Source organism: Crotalus tigris, unplaced genomic scaffold (assembly GCF_016545835.1).
Source record: "Crotalus tigris isolate CLP2741 ecotype Arizona unplaced genomic scaffold, ASM1654583v1 scf7180000024338.4412243, whole genome shotgun sequence".
Classification (NCBI taxonomy): Eukaryota; Metazoa; Chordata; class Lepidosauria; order Squamata; family Viperidae; genus Crotalus; species Crotalus tigris.
The window spans coordinates 3904923-3920357 of NW_024100508.1; the positions used below are offsets into that span (position 1 = coordinate 3904923).

The 15435-nt window shown below is 45.2% G+C and overlaps 1 protein-coding gene across 2 annotated transcripts; it reads right to left on the bottom strand.

The window, feature by feature from the left end:
• Positions 1 to 880: 880 nt before the first annotated feature.
• Positions 881 to 15328, bottom strand: HAUS5 (HAUS augmin like complex subunit 5). 2 transcript variants are annotated; one of them, XM_039325678.1, is made up of 19 exons: positions 15154 to 15328; positions 14331 to 14393; positions 13691 to 13723; positions 12537 to 12561; positions 11966 to 12098; positions 11611 to 11764; positions 11114 to 11189; positions 9777 to 9856; positions 9579 to 9636; positions 7910 to 8037; positions 6874 to 6952; positions 6483 to 6628; positions 5375 to 5537; positions 4888 to 4968; positions 4378 to 4487; positions 3764 to 3878; positions 1926 to 2064; positions 1387 to 1519; positions 881 to 1249 (listed from the first exon to the last, which is right to left on the bottom strand). In XM_039325678.1, exons 1-19 carry the CDS (start codon positions 15288 to 15290, stop codon positions 1126 to 1128), a joined length of 1977 nt encoding a protein of 658 aa, XP_039181612.1. In that variant the 5' UTR covers positions 15291 to 15328; the 3' UTR covers positions 881 to 1125. The 2 variants fall into 2 exon arrangements, with proteins under 2 accessions (XP_039181612.1, XP_039181611.1); XM_039325677.1 differs by having other exon boundaries at positions 4378 to 4523.
• Positions 15329 to 15435: the final 107 nt, after the last annotated feature.

Consider the following 15435-nt stretch of genomic DNA (forward strand, 5'->3'; position numbering starts at 1 on the left):
GCAGTCGCAGTCTGAGCCAGCTTTACAATCTCACATGTACAGGTGTCCCTTGACTTACAGCCATAAGAGAGCCTGGAATTTCTGTCGTAAGTTATGATGGTTGTAACTCGAGGCACCCATATGGCTGACTCGATTTAAGACCGGTTGTTAAGCAGTTGATGCATTCTATGGGTAAACACTGTCAATCACATCATGTGACTGGGGGATGCTGCAACCAGCCGTAAAAGCAAGCTGGCTGCCAAGTGATCACAGGGTGAGTGTGCTGCTATTGGGACTCCAGAACCAGATGTCAGTACCTTTTTTGGGGTGTGTATGTGTGTGTGTGTTCAGCATAACTTTAAACAGTCACTAAGTGACCAGTTGTTGTTAATCAAGGTCTACCTGTTGGAAATTAGTCATCCCCCAGAGATGGCAAAACTGCACTTCCTTTCAGCATATCCAAGGATGAAGAACGCTGGGAGCATCATGTCCCAGCATCGTTATAGAAGCAGCTTGTTTCGAAAGAATGCATCAGCATAGAGCGCAGTTCTACCCAAGGCTGTGGCATCTGCTTATATTCCTGCAGGTGTGAAACGATGAGCTTGTCTCCTTGCTGCTTCAAAACACGTCGAGACTCTGGCAATGGTTGAAATGTTCTTGGAGCTCAGCAACAGAACGAGCCTTCCACTTTACGGAATGCTCCTTGTATGAAGGACAATAAATTTAGGAAATTTAGGGAAAGCAGCTCTTTTGTGGCTAACAAGCCAGTTCAAAGTTTCCCGCTTCACCAAGGAGAGAATGAAAAAGGCTAGGTCTAACAACAGAGAAGAAAGTTAAGCATTGTGTTTCTCTTAGCTGTTGTGGAAGAAAAAAGGTTGGAAAAAAGGTAAAGCCAGAGAAATGAGGATACGCTTAATATTTATTTCAAATCATAAGAAAACACAGAGGTGCTACTTGTTGAGATGTACTTTCAACGTTATTTCCTCCCCCATCCTTCCTTGAAGAAAAGGAGGGGGGAGACAGAGGAAGGGGAGGGGAGGTGCTGAAAACTGCTTACTCCCTTTAATGAAATTAAGAGCCATCTTTCAGCAGCCAGATGGAAGCAGAAGTGTATGCTCTGTCTTCAGCAGGGTTTTGGGCTGTTTTTCAAAGCCACATCTGCTGCTGCTGCAGGTTCTTGGCAGCCAAGGTCCAACGCTCCAGCCACTGTTGCAAGGTGAAACCATGGCGGCGCTCGTGCGGTAGAACAAACTGTCCCGGCTGTTCCCACCTAGACAGAGAGGGAACAGAAAAGATGTATAAATGTGGCACGCGCGCGCGCGCACACACACACACACACACACACACACACACACCCTCCTCCCTTTGACCAGGCCCTCTAATGCCCGCTAGGGTCCCTTGACTCACCAGGCATCCAGAGTAGCTTGGATCTCAGGCCAACGCTCGATGCAACACCGGCACTGATCCATCAGGCATTGGATGCGAGGCAGCAACTCAAAGGCTTGTTTCTGGTCGTGGGACTGCACTTCTTTCACCAAGGCTGGGGACAGAGAAGAAAAACAGCTTAGCCATCCTTTTTCCTCCCATTCAAGTGTGTCTAGTTCTTGGAGACTTCCTAGATCTAGTCCAGGGGTAGGCAACCTTGGCTCTTTTATGACTCGTGGACTTCAACTCCCAGAATTCCTGAACCAGCCATGCTGAGAGGAAAGGGAGAGATTTCCAAGCTGAGCCATGCTGGCTCAGGAATTCTGGGAGTTGAAGTCCACGAGTCATAAAAGAGCCAAGGTTGCCTACCCCCGGTAGTGTCTCCTTTTGCTTACAAACTGGGACAGGAAGAGGGGATTGAAAGTCTGAAGCAGGATATGACCTCTGTTTTTGAAAACGTTAACTAAACACAAGGTCAGAGAGAAGAAACAGCAAAAAAAAAATGGGAGAAGTTTCCATACATGGTACATCAGGCTCTGGGGCACTATCCAGCTGGTGCTGCAGGTTTCCCAAAGCTCTTTGTTTGGAGCCCAGTTGGGCACGCAGGTAAGCAAGCATCTTCTTCAGCTCCACCATATGGAGAAGGAGCTGTTCAGGAGCCTAAAGGAGATTAAGAAAGCAGAGGCCCCAGAGTGAGAAAGACCACTCAGATATCATATAGCAATAGCACTTAGCTCAGTGGTTCTCAACCTGTGGGTCGGGACCCCATTTGGGGTCAAACGACCATTTCACGGGGGTTGCCAAACAACGCAGTCCGCCATTTTCTCCCCTTTTCCTTAGCTGTGCTACTCCCTTTTATTCTATTGGCTTTTGAAAGCCAATAGAATAGACTCTCTTGAATAAAGTCTAATTCTATTGGCTTTCAAAAGCCCATAGGAATTGTCCAGGCTGTCTCTGCCCTGCTGAGCCCGCCAAAAGTCCCATTCTGCAAACGGTGCTGCACCAGTTGAGTAGTCCTCGACTTACGACCGGTTGGGGGTCGCGGCATTAAAAAGGTTGAGAACCACTGACTTAGACTTATATACCGCTTCATCATCCTCTCTAAGCAGTTTACAGAGTCAGCCTCTTGCTCCCAACAATCTGGGTCCTCATTTTATCGACCTCGGAAGGATGGAAGGCTGAGTCAACCTTGAGCCGGTGAGACTCGAACGGTTGAACTGCTGGCAGCCGGCAGTCAGCAGAAGTAGCCTGCAGTACTGCATTCTAACCACTGCGCCACCATGGCTCATATATGAGATTGCATGGATTACAGGAACGTGAAATGGGATTCCAGACCAGTCTCAAGTGGAACGCAACTCATGAAAGGCAGATTGAACATTCTCCACTTAGAAAAAAAAAAAAAAAAGAAATCAATGCAACATCGTAGGCTTCTAGTACGGCGACAGCTTTACAGAAAAGACTTTGTAACTGCAGTTCAGAGCAAGCTGAATACTGAGTCAGCATTATACAGGCAGTCTTTGACTTATGCATACCAGTTCCCCAACCTTTCCCGCTTTGCGGACTGGCGGGAGGATGGGGATTAGGAGAGGGATGGGTCTGCGCATGTAGCTCCATTTGTGTGAGCGGCAAGCACACACGCAGGATGCTCACATTAGTGGGGATGTGCATGTGTACACTGGCCTGCCACTTACGCAACCTGGTTCCAAACAGCTCAAGGCCCAGTGGTGGGCCATGGCCCAGGGACCCCTGATGCACACAATTGGGACTGGAGTTTCCACTGTAAGTTGAGTCGGACCTATTTTACAATTTTTGTGGCAGTTCAGCAAATCCAACTTCCCCGATGGGTGTTTTTTGCCCCCCCCCTTTTTTTGCCAGGAACCACTACATGGCTGCAAGTGACTCTCCAAAGCTGTAGATATGGCCCTGGGGTTCCTCTAAAATCAGCTTAGTAGTTTTCAGGATGCCTAAATGGAACAATGACTGCAAGACACCATTTTACTAGTAGTGGTGAGTGAAATGTATATCAATCAGATTTTCGTTTGATACGTTCGACCTTTGCACTCCATAGAGCAAGTGTGGTTTTTGCTTCCGCTTTATTCCCCCCATCCCCAAAGTTTGTCTCCATTCCTTAATGATTATGATTAAGCTGGAAAATGGAAGGGAGGGTGAACAGTCTCTAAAACAGTGTTTCTCAACCTTGACAATTTTAAGGCATGTGGACTTCAACTCCCAGAATGCCACAGCCAGCTCTAAAACAATGCAAAAGAGTTCCACCTGACTCATCTTAGATGAATTCAGCAAATCAGACCATCAGAGGCATATCATACCTTATAAAGGGGAAATCAGAGGCATATCATACCTTATAAAGGGGAAAGCTAATTCCATTGCATACGTTAAGAAAGGCCCGATTTTCGGACAGTGCTGTCCGGCTTAAGCAATGGATAGAAAGCTTGTGGGCTGGGATGGGTTGAGACCTGGAAGACAATGGCAGAAATAGGGTTTTTTTCCTCCCTGCAATTGGACCTACATTCCATCGGCCATCATTAAGGCATGCCAATCCTCCACGCTTAAAAAGAAAATCAAGTCTATTTTCTTTATATACAAAAAATCCGGGGCCAAAAATACTCCTGAATTTTACACCAAGGAAAGACAAGTGCCAAGAAAGGTAAAAATTACGTTCAGTAAACCCAATTTGTAGGAAATGACCCTCAGGAGAAGAAAAACGGGATTATTTTACTGCTTTTACTGGCAGACCATCTGCTTTTCAGCCTCCCTCACCAAATGGCAAGCTATCCAAGTCATTTCTCCCAGCTGATTTATTTCTCAAAGGGAAAAAAAAAAGGTAGTAACATAAGGCTCTTTCGAGCTTTGGAAAAAAGGAAAATCGCTGGAGAAGGACTCAAAACATTTACCCTCTGCCCCCCCCCAACAGAGTTACACCCAGCCACATGGAGACGCCAGGAGATGACTCACCCAGCTATCTGGCGAGTCAGCAGACAAGGCAAGGCAATGGTTTTGAAATGCTGGACCTCACGGCCTATCCTGTCGTGAAGCTGCTGGGTCTCCAGCTGCACCTGTTGAGCCTGAGGGAGCAGTTTTTTCTGTATGAAATCCTGGATCTGAAGAAGCACAGCTGTAAGTCAATTGGGTTCCGAATAGGCGCAGAAATAATTTTCAGGGAAGCAGCTTGCCAGTAATCTCACGGCTTTCTAGAAAGTGCTGTGGCTTCACAACGGAGGGTATAATCCAGGGTTTCCCGACCTTGGCAACTTTAAGATGCGTGGACTTCAACTCCCAGAATTCTCCAGCCAGACGTGAATTCTGGGAGTTGAAGTCCAAGTTAGGATTTAAAGTTGCCCAGGCTAGGAAACCCTGGTGTAATCTGTACGCTGAAGGTTTGAAATCTTAACATCTCGAATCTTAAAGGAGTCAAACAGGCGATGAGCAAAGGCCTCTGGCAGATGGGCTGAATGGCAATCTCACCTCAGCCTGGTCCTTGCGAAGCTGGGATTTGATAGATGAAGTGCCTTTGATAAGGGCCCGAATATGTTGCTGTTTCTCATTCTGTGGGAGGAAAGCAGAGAATTAGACCCACGGGATGAAAATCCCTCGACAAACTATCACATTCTCCCTTCCCTCAATACCAGGAGTTTGACTCGAAGGACTTTTTATCTTATTTAAAGTATTTTCAATTATACAGGCATTCTTAAAAGTTAAAATTGTTTTCAAAACAAGGCCAAAACTTGCAAGGTGTTAATTTTTACAAGAGTCCATCTACTTAAAATGTTTGAAAAAAAATATTATTTTCAGGGCTAAAAATATCATTTTTTTTCTTAAAAAAAAAAAAAAAAAAGTAAATGTTTGCCCGGGACAAAAGGATAGAAAACCACGAAATAAAACAACTGCTGACCTTGGACTGTGCCTACCGGTTTCCTGAACCCATTCCTTTCTCCTCCTTCTGCAAACCTACCACCAAATGGCGGAAGTCCAAAATGCGCTGGCGTTTCGCCTGCAAGCTCTGCAGTTCTGCGTACCGGGCCTTCACCGCTTCTTCCAGTTCCTGACAACCCAGCAGCAGCCCATCCCTGTATCCTCGCAGCCTCACCGCACGGAGCTCCATCTCAAAGGCCGCTCTGGATTGCGAGAGGGAGGGCCTGAGTCAGCCTAACTCGGGGGTCCCCAATCCCTGGGTTGCAGCCTGTTCGAAACTACCAGTTCGAAACCACTGGACTGCAGCCTGTTCGAAACTGGGCCAAGGGAGAAATGGGCAAATGCGCATGCGCAAAACTCCGCTCGTATGAGCGGAGGGCACTTCCACTCACACACGAAGCTCCTTTCACAAGTGCCCTCTGCTCGTGCAAGCTCGTGGAGCTTGACATCCTAGCTCAAGCGCCTGCCGCTTGCACGAGTGGACCTCTGCGTGGGATCGTAAGCACCCTTCGCTCACGCGCAAAGCTCCATTCCTGCGAGGGGATGGCATGCGCAATGCCCTCGTGCCAATGGAGCTGTGTGTGCACATGCGTGAGCCTGCCACTACAACGCCTCCCCCCCCCCCCCCGCCGGGCTGGGCCACCAAGCTGGAAGGGTTGGGGACCGCTGGCCTAACTGACAGATCTGGTTGTTTCAGTAAACATTTGGGAATTAAGTACAGGTGATCCTTGACTTGCAGCCACATTTGGGGCCGGATTTTCCGTTGCTAAGAAAGGTCGCCCGATTTTTATGATCTTTTTTTGCCCTGGTTGTTAAGCAAACCACTGCAATTGTTAAGTGAATCACACTTAACAATCAAGCAAATCTTCATTTAATAAATTAAGCAAATCCAATTTCGAACTGAGGGCCTTAATTAAGCAAAGCTGGCTTGATTTTACTTGTTGGAAGCAGACTGGGATGGCCACAAAGGGCAATCGGTTGACCCCAGAGCCCAAATTGTGATCATGGGGATGTTGCAATGGTGTTGTAACTTCAAAGGGTTGCTAAATGAATAGGTTGAGGATTCCGTGGGCCTGGATAGCCACCCCAAAACTACCCTTACCCAGTCATCATTCCCTCATCTGAAGCACATCTGGAAAGACTCTTACCTGGCCAGGATGGAGCGCTCCGATCCGTCAGACAGGAGACTGTGCATCTCCTTCACGAGGGCTTCAAGGCGTGCCAGCAGGTCTTTTTCCACAGCGTGTAGGGGAATCTGCTGTATGCAGAGCATCTCGCATTTGCTCCAGCCCTCCTGTCCCAGGCAAAGAAAAGAGCCCAAGAAAAAAAGGTATTTTTTTCATATACGGTGCCCAGAAAGTCCACCAGGCGAATTCAATCTATTGACCACCATCACCGCCGCCGCCACCCCGCCAGAATGTTCCATCCAGAAACAGGCTGTTTGTTAAGTTCTCGGGAGCTGCTCTGATCGTGAAACAGATTGTTCTAATTGCAAAATGGAAGTTGGGAAAGTCTCTTCTGGGATCCAATTTATTTCACCTGAATAAGAACCCGGACGGAAGGCAGTTTGTCCACTGAATCTGAGACATCTTGCAGGTGTGTGCTGTCATAATGGAACCTAGGAAGAGGGCAGAACAGGGCTTACAGGTCTTACGTGCTGCTGGAAAATCCAGAACCAATTTTTATTTATTTATGACATACATATGCCACCCATCTCACTGTTGCAGCAACTCTAGGCTTCCACACACTCACAAGAGGTAACTAGAGATGTATGTGCCTGGCTCATATATCTAGTAAGGTTAGGACTCAAATCCAAGTCTTCCCAATCTCAAACCTTATCCTCTATCACAGTGTTTCTCCAAGCGTGGCCTGGGGAATCCCGGGGGGGGGGTTCCCCCAAGACCCTCTCAGGGGCCTGTGAAATCAAAATTATTTGCTAGATATTGAAATTATTTGCAGAAATTTAAAACAGTATCCCTCTTCTCCTTATTATATTTATTTGTTTAAAAAATATAGGTTTTTCATTAAAAATGTATCTTTTTATCTAGCGGGTTTAATATTGTTATTTCTACATTTCTATATCTGGAAATACCTATTTTACAAATGTGCCAGTTTTCATTTTTAATATGGTAAATATCAATAAATATAACCTATACAAGCAAAAGCTCTTTGGGGGGAGGGGGTCTTCCATAATTTTTAAAAATGGAAGGGATCCGAAAAGCAAAAATTAAAAAAAAAACACTGCTTTGCCATATATTTTCTTTTGAGCAAGGTTTATCTAGCAGCAATACTTTTTAGGAGCGGAGGCTGGCTTGGTGACATGTAGATGCTTCCCACGATTCCCTAGAGCTTTGAAAGAGATCCAATGCATTCTGGAAAACCTGACTGGTCCTAAGTCAACCGGCATGTATTTAACCAGCAGAAAGTAGAAAGTGTTAATCATGCACTCAGAAGGGTTACAATCCTGGCAATTTCGTGAGGGTGCTGAATGTTCTTGCTAGCTCTGGAGATGCCTTCAATTTTACCTGGGAAGGACCATCATCAAGTCCTTCTTAGCCAAAAGATGGGGACCTACTTGAGGGCAGCCACATCTTGGGGGATGTTGATCTTGTCTGTCAACTCCTGCAGCTTCATTGTGTTCTGAAGGGCCAAGTGCTCCAGAGCTGAAAGGACATGGGCAGGAGGATGGGTACCGATAACTCTCTGTAGGAAGATGCAAAACAACAGCTGAGATTGTCCTTGGTACAACCTGTATGCCAAGCCTCTATTGCTACAGCTAGTAATATGCCATATCTGTCGAGTTCAGCACTGTTCTTTAGAAGCTTGAACGATTCTTATATTGAAATTCTTCCAGACTGGGTCACAGCGTCATCCAGTCTTTTCCCAAATCCCAATGCCCCTCTCTCCCAATTTCCAAGGTATTTTGGAGATACCAAAATGGGATGCAGAAGCCAATCCAGAGTGACAATTGTCCAATTCGACTGGCAACCGCTTCATCCCTGACTCAGCAGGGAGAAGCCATTTGACGCCATTTCCATTGGAATAAAACAAATGGAATGCAAAGTAAGACGCTGCTATAATCCAATGTCCAGGGGGGACTTTTATACATTAAAGATCTAGAAACCTGGTACGTTGTAAAGCATTAGAGTACAAAGACTTATAGAAGTACTATATAGTGAACGAATGGCTAAAACGTGGGGAGGAAAAAAAAAAAAAAAACCCACCAGCCTCCTAAAATGAATGGGAAAAGAAAAACTTAACAAAGCAGAGGGTAAGGTGGGGAAGAAATTTTCAGCAGCCAGGATGAGTGACCAGAACATAAAAAATCCTTGGTATGATAAGAGCATAATCATCCTTTCATACTGACACATCAAGGGAACAGCTAGACGTGAATGGTATAGCACAGCAGTCCCCAAACTTTGCGGCTTGGCGGCCCGGGGTGGGGGGGAAGGGAACTGGCCCATACAAGTGGCGGCTTGGCACGCCTGCATGCGCTGGCCCACTACCCACGTGGCTTGGTTCTGAACAGGCCACAGCCCGGTAGTGGAATGCGGCCTGGGGATGTCTTGTATAGCAAACCCTCACAAGTATAGGTTACCAAGAGATCAAATTCAACCCCTGCCTCATCTGCAAACCCCCGAGTGGACTGGGCTAAAAATCTGGATTTTTTGGTCTGGGGGATAAAATAATCACCTTGATCCCTGCAGAGATTTATGGCTATTATTATACCATCTGTGGCTTATCATTACGCATTCTTCTTGTGTTGCTTTTTAATCTTGTATTTGTTACTCAGAATATTTCCAACTCCCAGAATTCTCCCGCCAGCCTGAATTCTGGGAGTTGAAGTCCACCCATTTTCAAGTTGCCAAGTCTGAGAAGCACAGATGTAAATGTTCCCGCTGTATCTAGCAGCCTTGATATTGTCAGGCTAAGCCAGGGGTTCTCAATCTTGGCAACTTTAAGACTTGTGGACTTCAACTCCCAGAATTCCTCAGCCAGCTTTGCCAAGGTTGAGAACCCCTGGGCTAAGCATTCTACTGTTCTTAAGGAAGGCACAAAGAGCACCTCCAAGGCCAAAAAAAAAAAAAAAAAAATTGCTTACCAACGCTGTACTGCACTGCTTTAGGTTCTCTTTATCTGGTTGAACTATAGCTCCCAGCAGCCCCAACCAGAGGGACCTGGAAACAATGTCTGTAAAGCATCAGCTTCCCCCACCCTTGCTCCAATATGCTAGTCTGCCTTACCTCCACGATGCTCAGCCAATATTGGTAAGTCGTATTCATCTCTTTCTCGTTCGCCCCTCTGCCAGGAAGAACCAAAGAAGCACATCAGAACTTTAGAGAGGAAGTTAGTGTGTGGGTATTTTTCACATGACATTAGACTTGTCTTGTTTCCCAAGCAAAAGGGGCAAATTGCAGAAAGGTAAGGGGAAGGACCCTTACGGAGTGCGCCCAGAGATGCTGTTTTCAAAAAGGGTCTTCAGGAATTGGAAACGCAGCTGGCAGCCTTCCTGGACATCCCGCTAGGAAAAAAAAGGCATAAAACCTGGGCTGAACCTTCTATACAATCTGTATCTTTCACTTTTCCATTCTTTTATACTTTATTGCGGTTGCTAACCAGCGCAAGAGAACTGGTATTCAAATATTCAAAACATCCAAAACTATATTGGCAACGATAGGATAGTTAAGAAAAGTAAACACAAGACAAAAAAAAAAAATTGGCTAAAAAGCAGTATTGAATCAGAATGTGATACGAGGCTTGCAGACATTTCATTACCACGCTAGATAACATCATCAATGCTTGATGATGTAATGAAACGTCTGCAGGCAAACAACCCAGCTCAGAGAGCACCAAGGATTCCACAGTTCAACTCTTGAACTACAGAGATTCTCTTCCATTAAAATATATTATTACGAGTACATAGAATGATAAAATATGACAGGAGAGAGGCAATATTATGAACAGTGTGGTGTGTCATCTTAACAAGTACATTTTAATCAATCCAAGTTAATTAAAATATTAGCTTTTTCTTTCTTTCTGGAATGCAATCTCTCAAGTGCCTCTTAAAAACCAAGTGTAGGTAGTCCTTGCTCAATGACCTTGAGAGTGGAATTTCTGTCACTAAACAACGTTGTTAGGCAAAACATCATGTGATTATGCTGCTTAGTGACAGCAGTTCTGGTAGATTTGGCTGTGGTCCTTGGGCCAGGACATCATGGTTCTCCTGCCCTGCTTTGCTTACCTCCACTCTGCCCATCTGCCTATCTCTGCCGTTTTGGCCACTGTGCATTTAGCTGCCCCCAGCTGACCTCTGTCATCTTCTTCCTCCTGCTGTTGTGAGGTGTGCCTGGCCTAGCCCTCTGCGAGGCACCTACTGGCTGTGCCAGGCCTTCCTCCTGAACCTATGCGAGGCCGTGTGAAGGGCCAGGTTGAGCGCAGCCCGCAGAGGAAGATAGCAAAGATCAGGTGCAAGCAGCAGAGGTAGCACAGTGCAGGGTGTCCAAACAAGGCAGAGATGGGGGGGGAGCAGTTGAAGCATACCTTGTAGTTATAAATATTGGTGGGGGATGGGGGGGTAGGCGGGCAGTTGAAGCATACCCTGTAATTATAAATATTGGTGCAGGGCTGCTTCAATGGCCCTAACTGGACACAAGTACCATTAATGTAGTGCTGTGGTACCTCTGAACGATCAATGAACTTCTTCCCAAAACTGTGGATCCCAAGTACAACTTAAAGCCATTCTCTCTCTTTTTTCTGTAAAGTAGTAATCAGGCCTTACCAGGACTTCAGGCTCTGAGATGGGAAACCGAGACTCTGGGTGTTTGCCACCAAAACACACGGCCATCTTGGCTTTCCTGAAAGAAAACCACAAGAGAGTTTTAGCTAGACATCTGCTTTCCACACTTGAATGGCACCAATATTCTTCTCCAGGCCAGCTGGCTGAAAAGATATCGGCTTGGTTCACACACATTGTGCTAATTCATAAAGTAGCTGGTTGTGCACTGGTTTAGCAAATTCCAGAAACATGGACTTCTATGCTCATAATTCCTTAATCATTCTAGGATTCCACACTTCTGGAAATGACCACCTAGGAAGCCTGCCTTAGCATATTGCATGAATCCAGCATATTGTGTCTACTCACTAATCCATGGTTAATCAAGCCATAGTTTAATAATCACCCTTTCTTCCTCCATCACACTAAAGCTCCACCAACTAGGAAGCTACCAGATCCCCTCTTGCCAAGGAGATAAAGGGACCTAGAATCTGAGCCCATACTTTTGTTCCAACTGCTCCAAACGCCCCTTGACTTGTGCAGCTTTCTTGTTCAATTGTTGGCGTTCTGCTGTAACCCGTGTGGAGTAGGCCTTTAGGAGCAAACTGCGTTGCTTGGCATCCCGGATCTTTTCCTGAGTCGTTTCCAGGGTGACCTCTAGATGCCAAGGAGAACAATAGTTGCAAATCAGGGTATGTAAAATGTGAACAGTTGAACCTACAACAGAGGCTCATTTGTTCTGTTTTAATGTATTTGGACGCTGTGATTCAGCCAAGGTGGCTTATAAACACAGCTCAACAGTCCTCTGAGGAGTTCACAGTGGAATCAAAATGTTTTCCCTGTTTGCTCTCAACTCACCACTGGCTACAAGCTCACGCTGCGTCAATTCTATCTGAAGGTCCACCTGCTGTATTTCTTCCTTCAAGCGAGAAATGGCCTGAGTTAGATGCTTGCGGCGTTCTTTATCTGATTCAGAGTCACTGGGCTTGCCCTGGGAAGAAAGATCAATCTGTAACATTACCAAGGCCACTTCTCCATCTTTTAGTCCTTGCTTCCTATTTGAGCAGAGTCACAGAATGATCCCTCCCGCTCCTTCTTTAAAAGGTCCACAGCTGGAAGCTCATCCTTGCTATGATGGCCGTAGTTCTCTTTGGAGGACCAGAAAAGTCCTTGCAGAACTTGTCGCAGAAGACAGCCCAGGTCATTCATACCTCTTTACATTAACTGCCAACAGTTTCAAGCATGGATCTTTCCAAGTGGTGGAAGCCATACCCATGATCTTCCTGCTACTGCTGGATTCCAATGGCCACCAGGTCAAGGTTGATGGAAGACATAGTAGTCTAACATTAGGCGAGCCACACTCCCCCACCTACAGGCCCAAACCTTTGGAGGCAAAGCAAACGTTTTGCTTCATTTTGTTCTCACTCACCTCACCTTTTTCCATCTGCTGATACCTAGATAACAAAAAATAGGATCAAGAACACAAATCTTTAATTTGTTTGGAATTCCTTTGGGCAAGGCCTTATATAAGGTTATAAAAACCAGCACATTTTCCTTTTGAAAGGAAGCAGCTGGTCAGAGGGAAGAAAACTATGTGTCAGACAGACTCTGTATTATGGATGACATCTTTGAAACATGGCAACATTTCCCTTGGTGCACACTTGTCAGCTCAATAAACGCAGACCAATGCCATATTGGTTAGGACTATCCTTACTGGGACAGCTCTAGTAAAAAATCTGGCAAGTCTGAATGTCCAACCCCCATCCCTCACTTTATCTTTATGTGAAATAGGGAAGGGTTCTCTGAATGTTTCCTCAAGTTATTTTCTTGGCCTGGGCTCAAGCGCCTCTTCTCTGATTAGTGCCTTCCTGTTTTTCCAAAGCCATTCCCTACACCCTTTGCAACTTTTGATTGACATTTTTTTCTGAATAAACCTAATGCATTGTTGCATCTGCAAGCATTAAACTGTGCAGAATATTGAACAACGCTCTCATATTTCAATCGCTTACTCTGCACTGATTTTGCCTTTTTGCCCTAGAATGTATACGAAACAAAATCCTAGACTCCCCCCAGCAGTTCAAGAGATTCCAAGATCACAATCCCCGTTCGACCACAGGACAAGAAACAGCTTTATTAGGTGTTATTTTAGCCAGCAAGAGAGGACTCGCATCTTATGAAGGGGGAGCCCTTGGGTGATTCCCAAGCTTGGCAACCTGAAAATGTGTGGACTTTTGACTTTTGCACAGCTGGCTGAGGAATTCTGGGAGTTGAAATCCACACATCTTCAAGTTGGCAAGACTGAGAAGCACTGGGTTAGTCAGTGTTCCAGCAAAACTGTGTGATTAGAGGTAGCCTTTTAAATCTTTCTCTTTCCACCATTAGCAGCAGATTTAAACAACCGAGGTGTTTTTAAGACCATATTATTATTGCAACAGTTTTCATTGTTTTGCTCCAACCAATAGGAAGTATTGGGTGAAAAGTATTCACGATAGTTGAGGGTTTCAGGGTTTAATCTCTCAAGACCATTATGGGAAAGAAAGAAAACTGGACTCTATCCAGAAAAAAATGTTAAGAAAAGGATACCACAGTATGTTCCCACGGATCTTCTTTACAGTCCTGCAATATAAGCAAGATGAAAGTGTTTAACAGGGCACAGGATTCACTCTGAAAAATGTGCTTAAGGTGCAGAATAATGTGGGTCAAAATAATAGAAGTAAGCCCGGCTGTAAAATATTGCAAAGAATGTTGTGCTGGAATGCTATCTATATACTTGTAAAACAAAGGGAAGAATAACACTGTGGCTGGGTTTACATCGCCGGCTAGACTATGCTAATACTCAATTTGTGGTTCATCCACTTAACTTAAAGGAAACCCAGTCACAATCTTACAATGTTACGTGAACCAGGCCGTTATTTAAGCCATTTCATTTGGGTATTGAGTATTGTACAAATACAGAATTTCTATTTTCTTAACTCAGAGAAAGTCGCCCATTTTTTTTCGAGACTGTTGGCAATGAATGCCAGATAAGATGCCAAACAAAAATCTATAGCCGTGTACTGCTGGAAGAAATTCCTCTACTCCTTGATCTGCAATCCAAATCCTTTGCACAGTTCTGGACTTCAAATCTAGAATTCTAAACCCTTTAAAGGACACAGACCAAACAAAGGCAGAAGAAGCCCCAAGGAAAATTCTGACTATCTGATCTCCATCTTGGTATTCCTACCTCTGATGATGAACGTGGCGGATGATATACTTCCAGATGTCAGCACACTGACCTGAGCACATTCTGAGGGTAAAGAATGAGAGGGAGGGAGGAAGAAGTAAAAATCCATGATGTTGGTAATTATATCATACAATTTCACATATTTGTCAAAATATTTCCAGATAGGAAGTCCAAATTATTAGAACCTACAATCCTATCCTAAAACATTCTTTTTTTGAACTATTACCGTCTGGCACAAGGTACAGGATAATGAAAACAAAGATACACAGAGTGAAAAATAGTTTTGATTCCAGAGCTGTAGCCATATTAAATACTGTATAGTGCAACATTGAAGTGCAATATTAGCGGCAGCGCAATGATGAATAGAATATGAAGAATGCATGTATATAATAATGTATGTTTTTACTTGCGGATTTTACTTGTCTGTAGTGTGCACTGTGGACAGCCCTTAATTTCAATGACAATAAAGATATTCTATTCTATAATCTATTCTATTCTGTAATATATTCTATTCTATTCTCTAATCGTCGTCTACTATTCTATTCTATTCTATTCTATTCTATTCTATTCTATTCTATTCTAATTCTATTCTATATGCTGCCTATACATAACCAATTCATTCTTCATCTGCGGTTGAGGGCCAATTAAATTTATTAAGATGCAAGGGAACCCAGGGTAGGAGAGGAGCGATCCACCCCCTCCAGTCCAATCTGCAGTGCTCACCGTGCTCGATAAGTTTATTCTCACTACAGCCAGCAGACTGGGAGAGCACTTTGCAGATGCTCAGAAATACTCTCGCCCCTTTTCACCCATGTTCACCCACCTGCGTGCGGCCTTCTGGGAGGGAACTTTGCCCGGAGGAAGCTTCATCTCTTCCGCCGCCCAGCGCCTGAGGTCCTCGGCCAGCGAAGCCCCTGTCCACGCCGCCCCCCGCCCGGCGACACTTTTACCGGTCGCCATTGCCCGCGTCCGTCTCAAACTCCCGCGCCGTTCGAGACAGACTCCGCCCCCCGCAGAGCACGCTGGGAAATGTGCTTCGCCCGCGCGCGGTTTTTCTGACAAATTTTCTACTGGGCGAGCGCCGCCCTTCGCGATGCCGTATGGG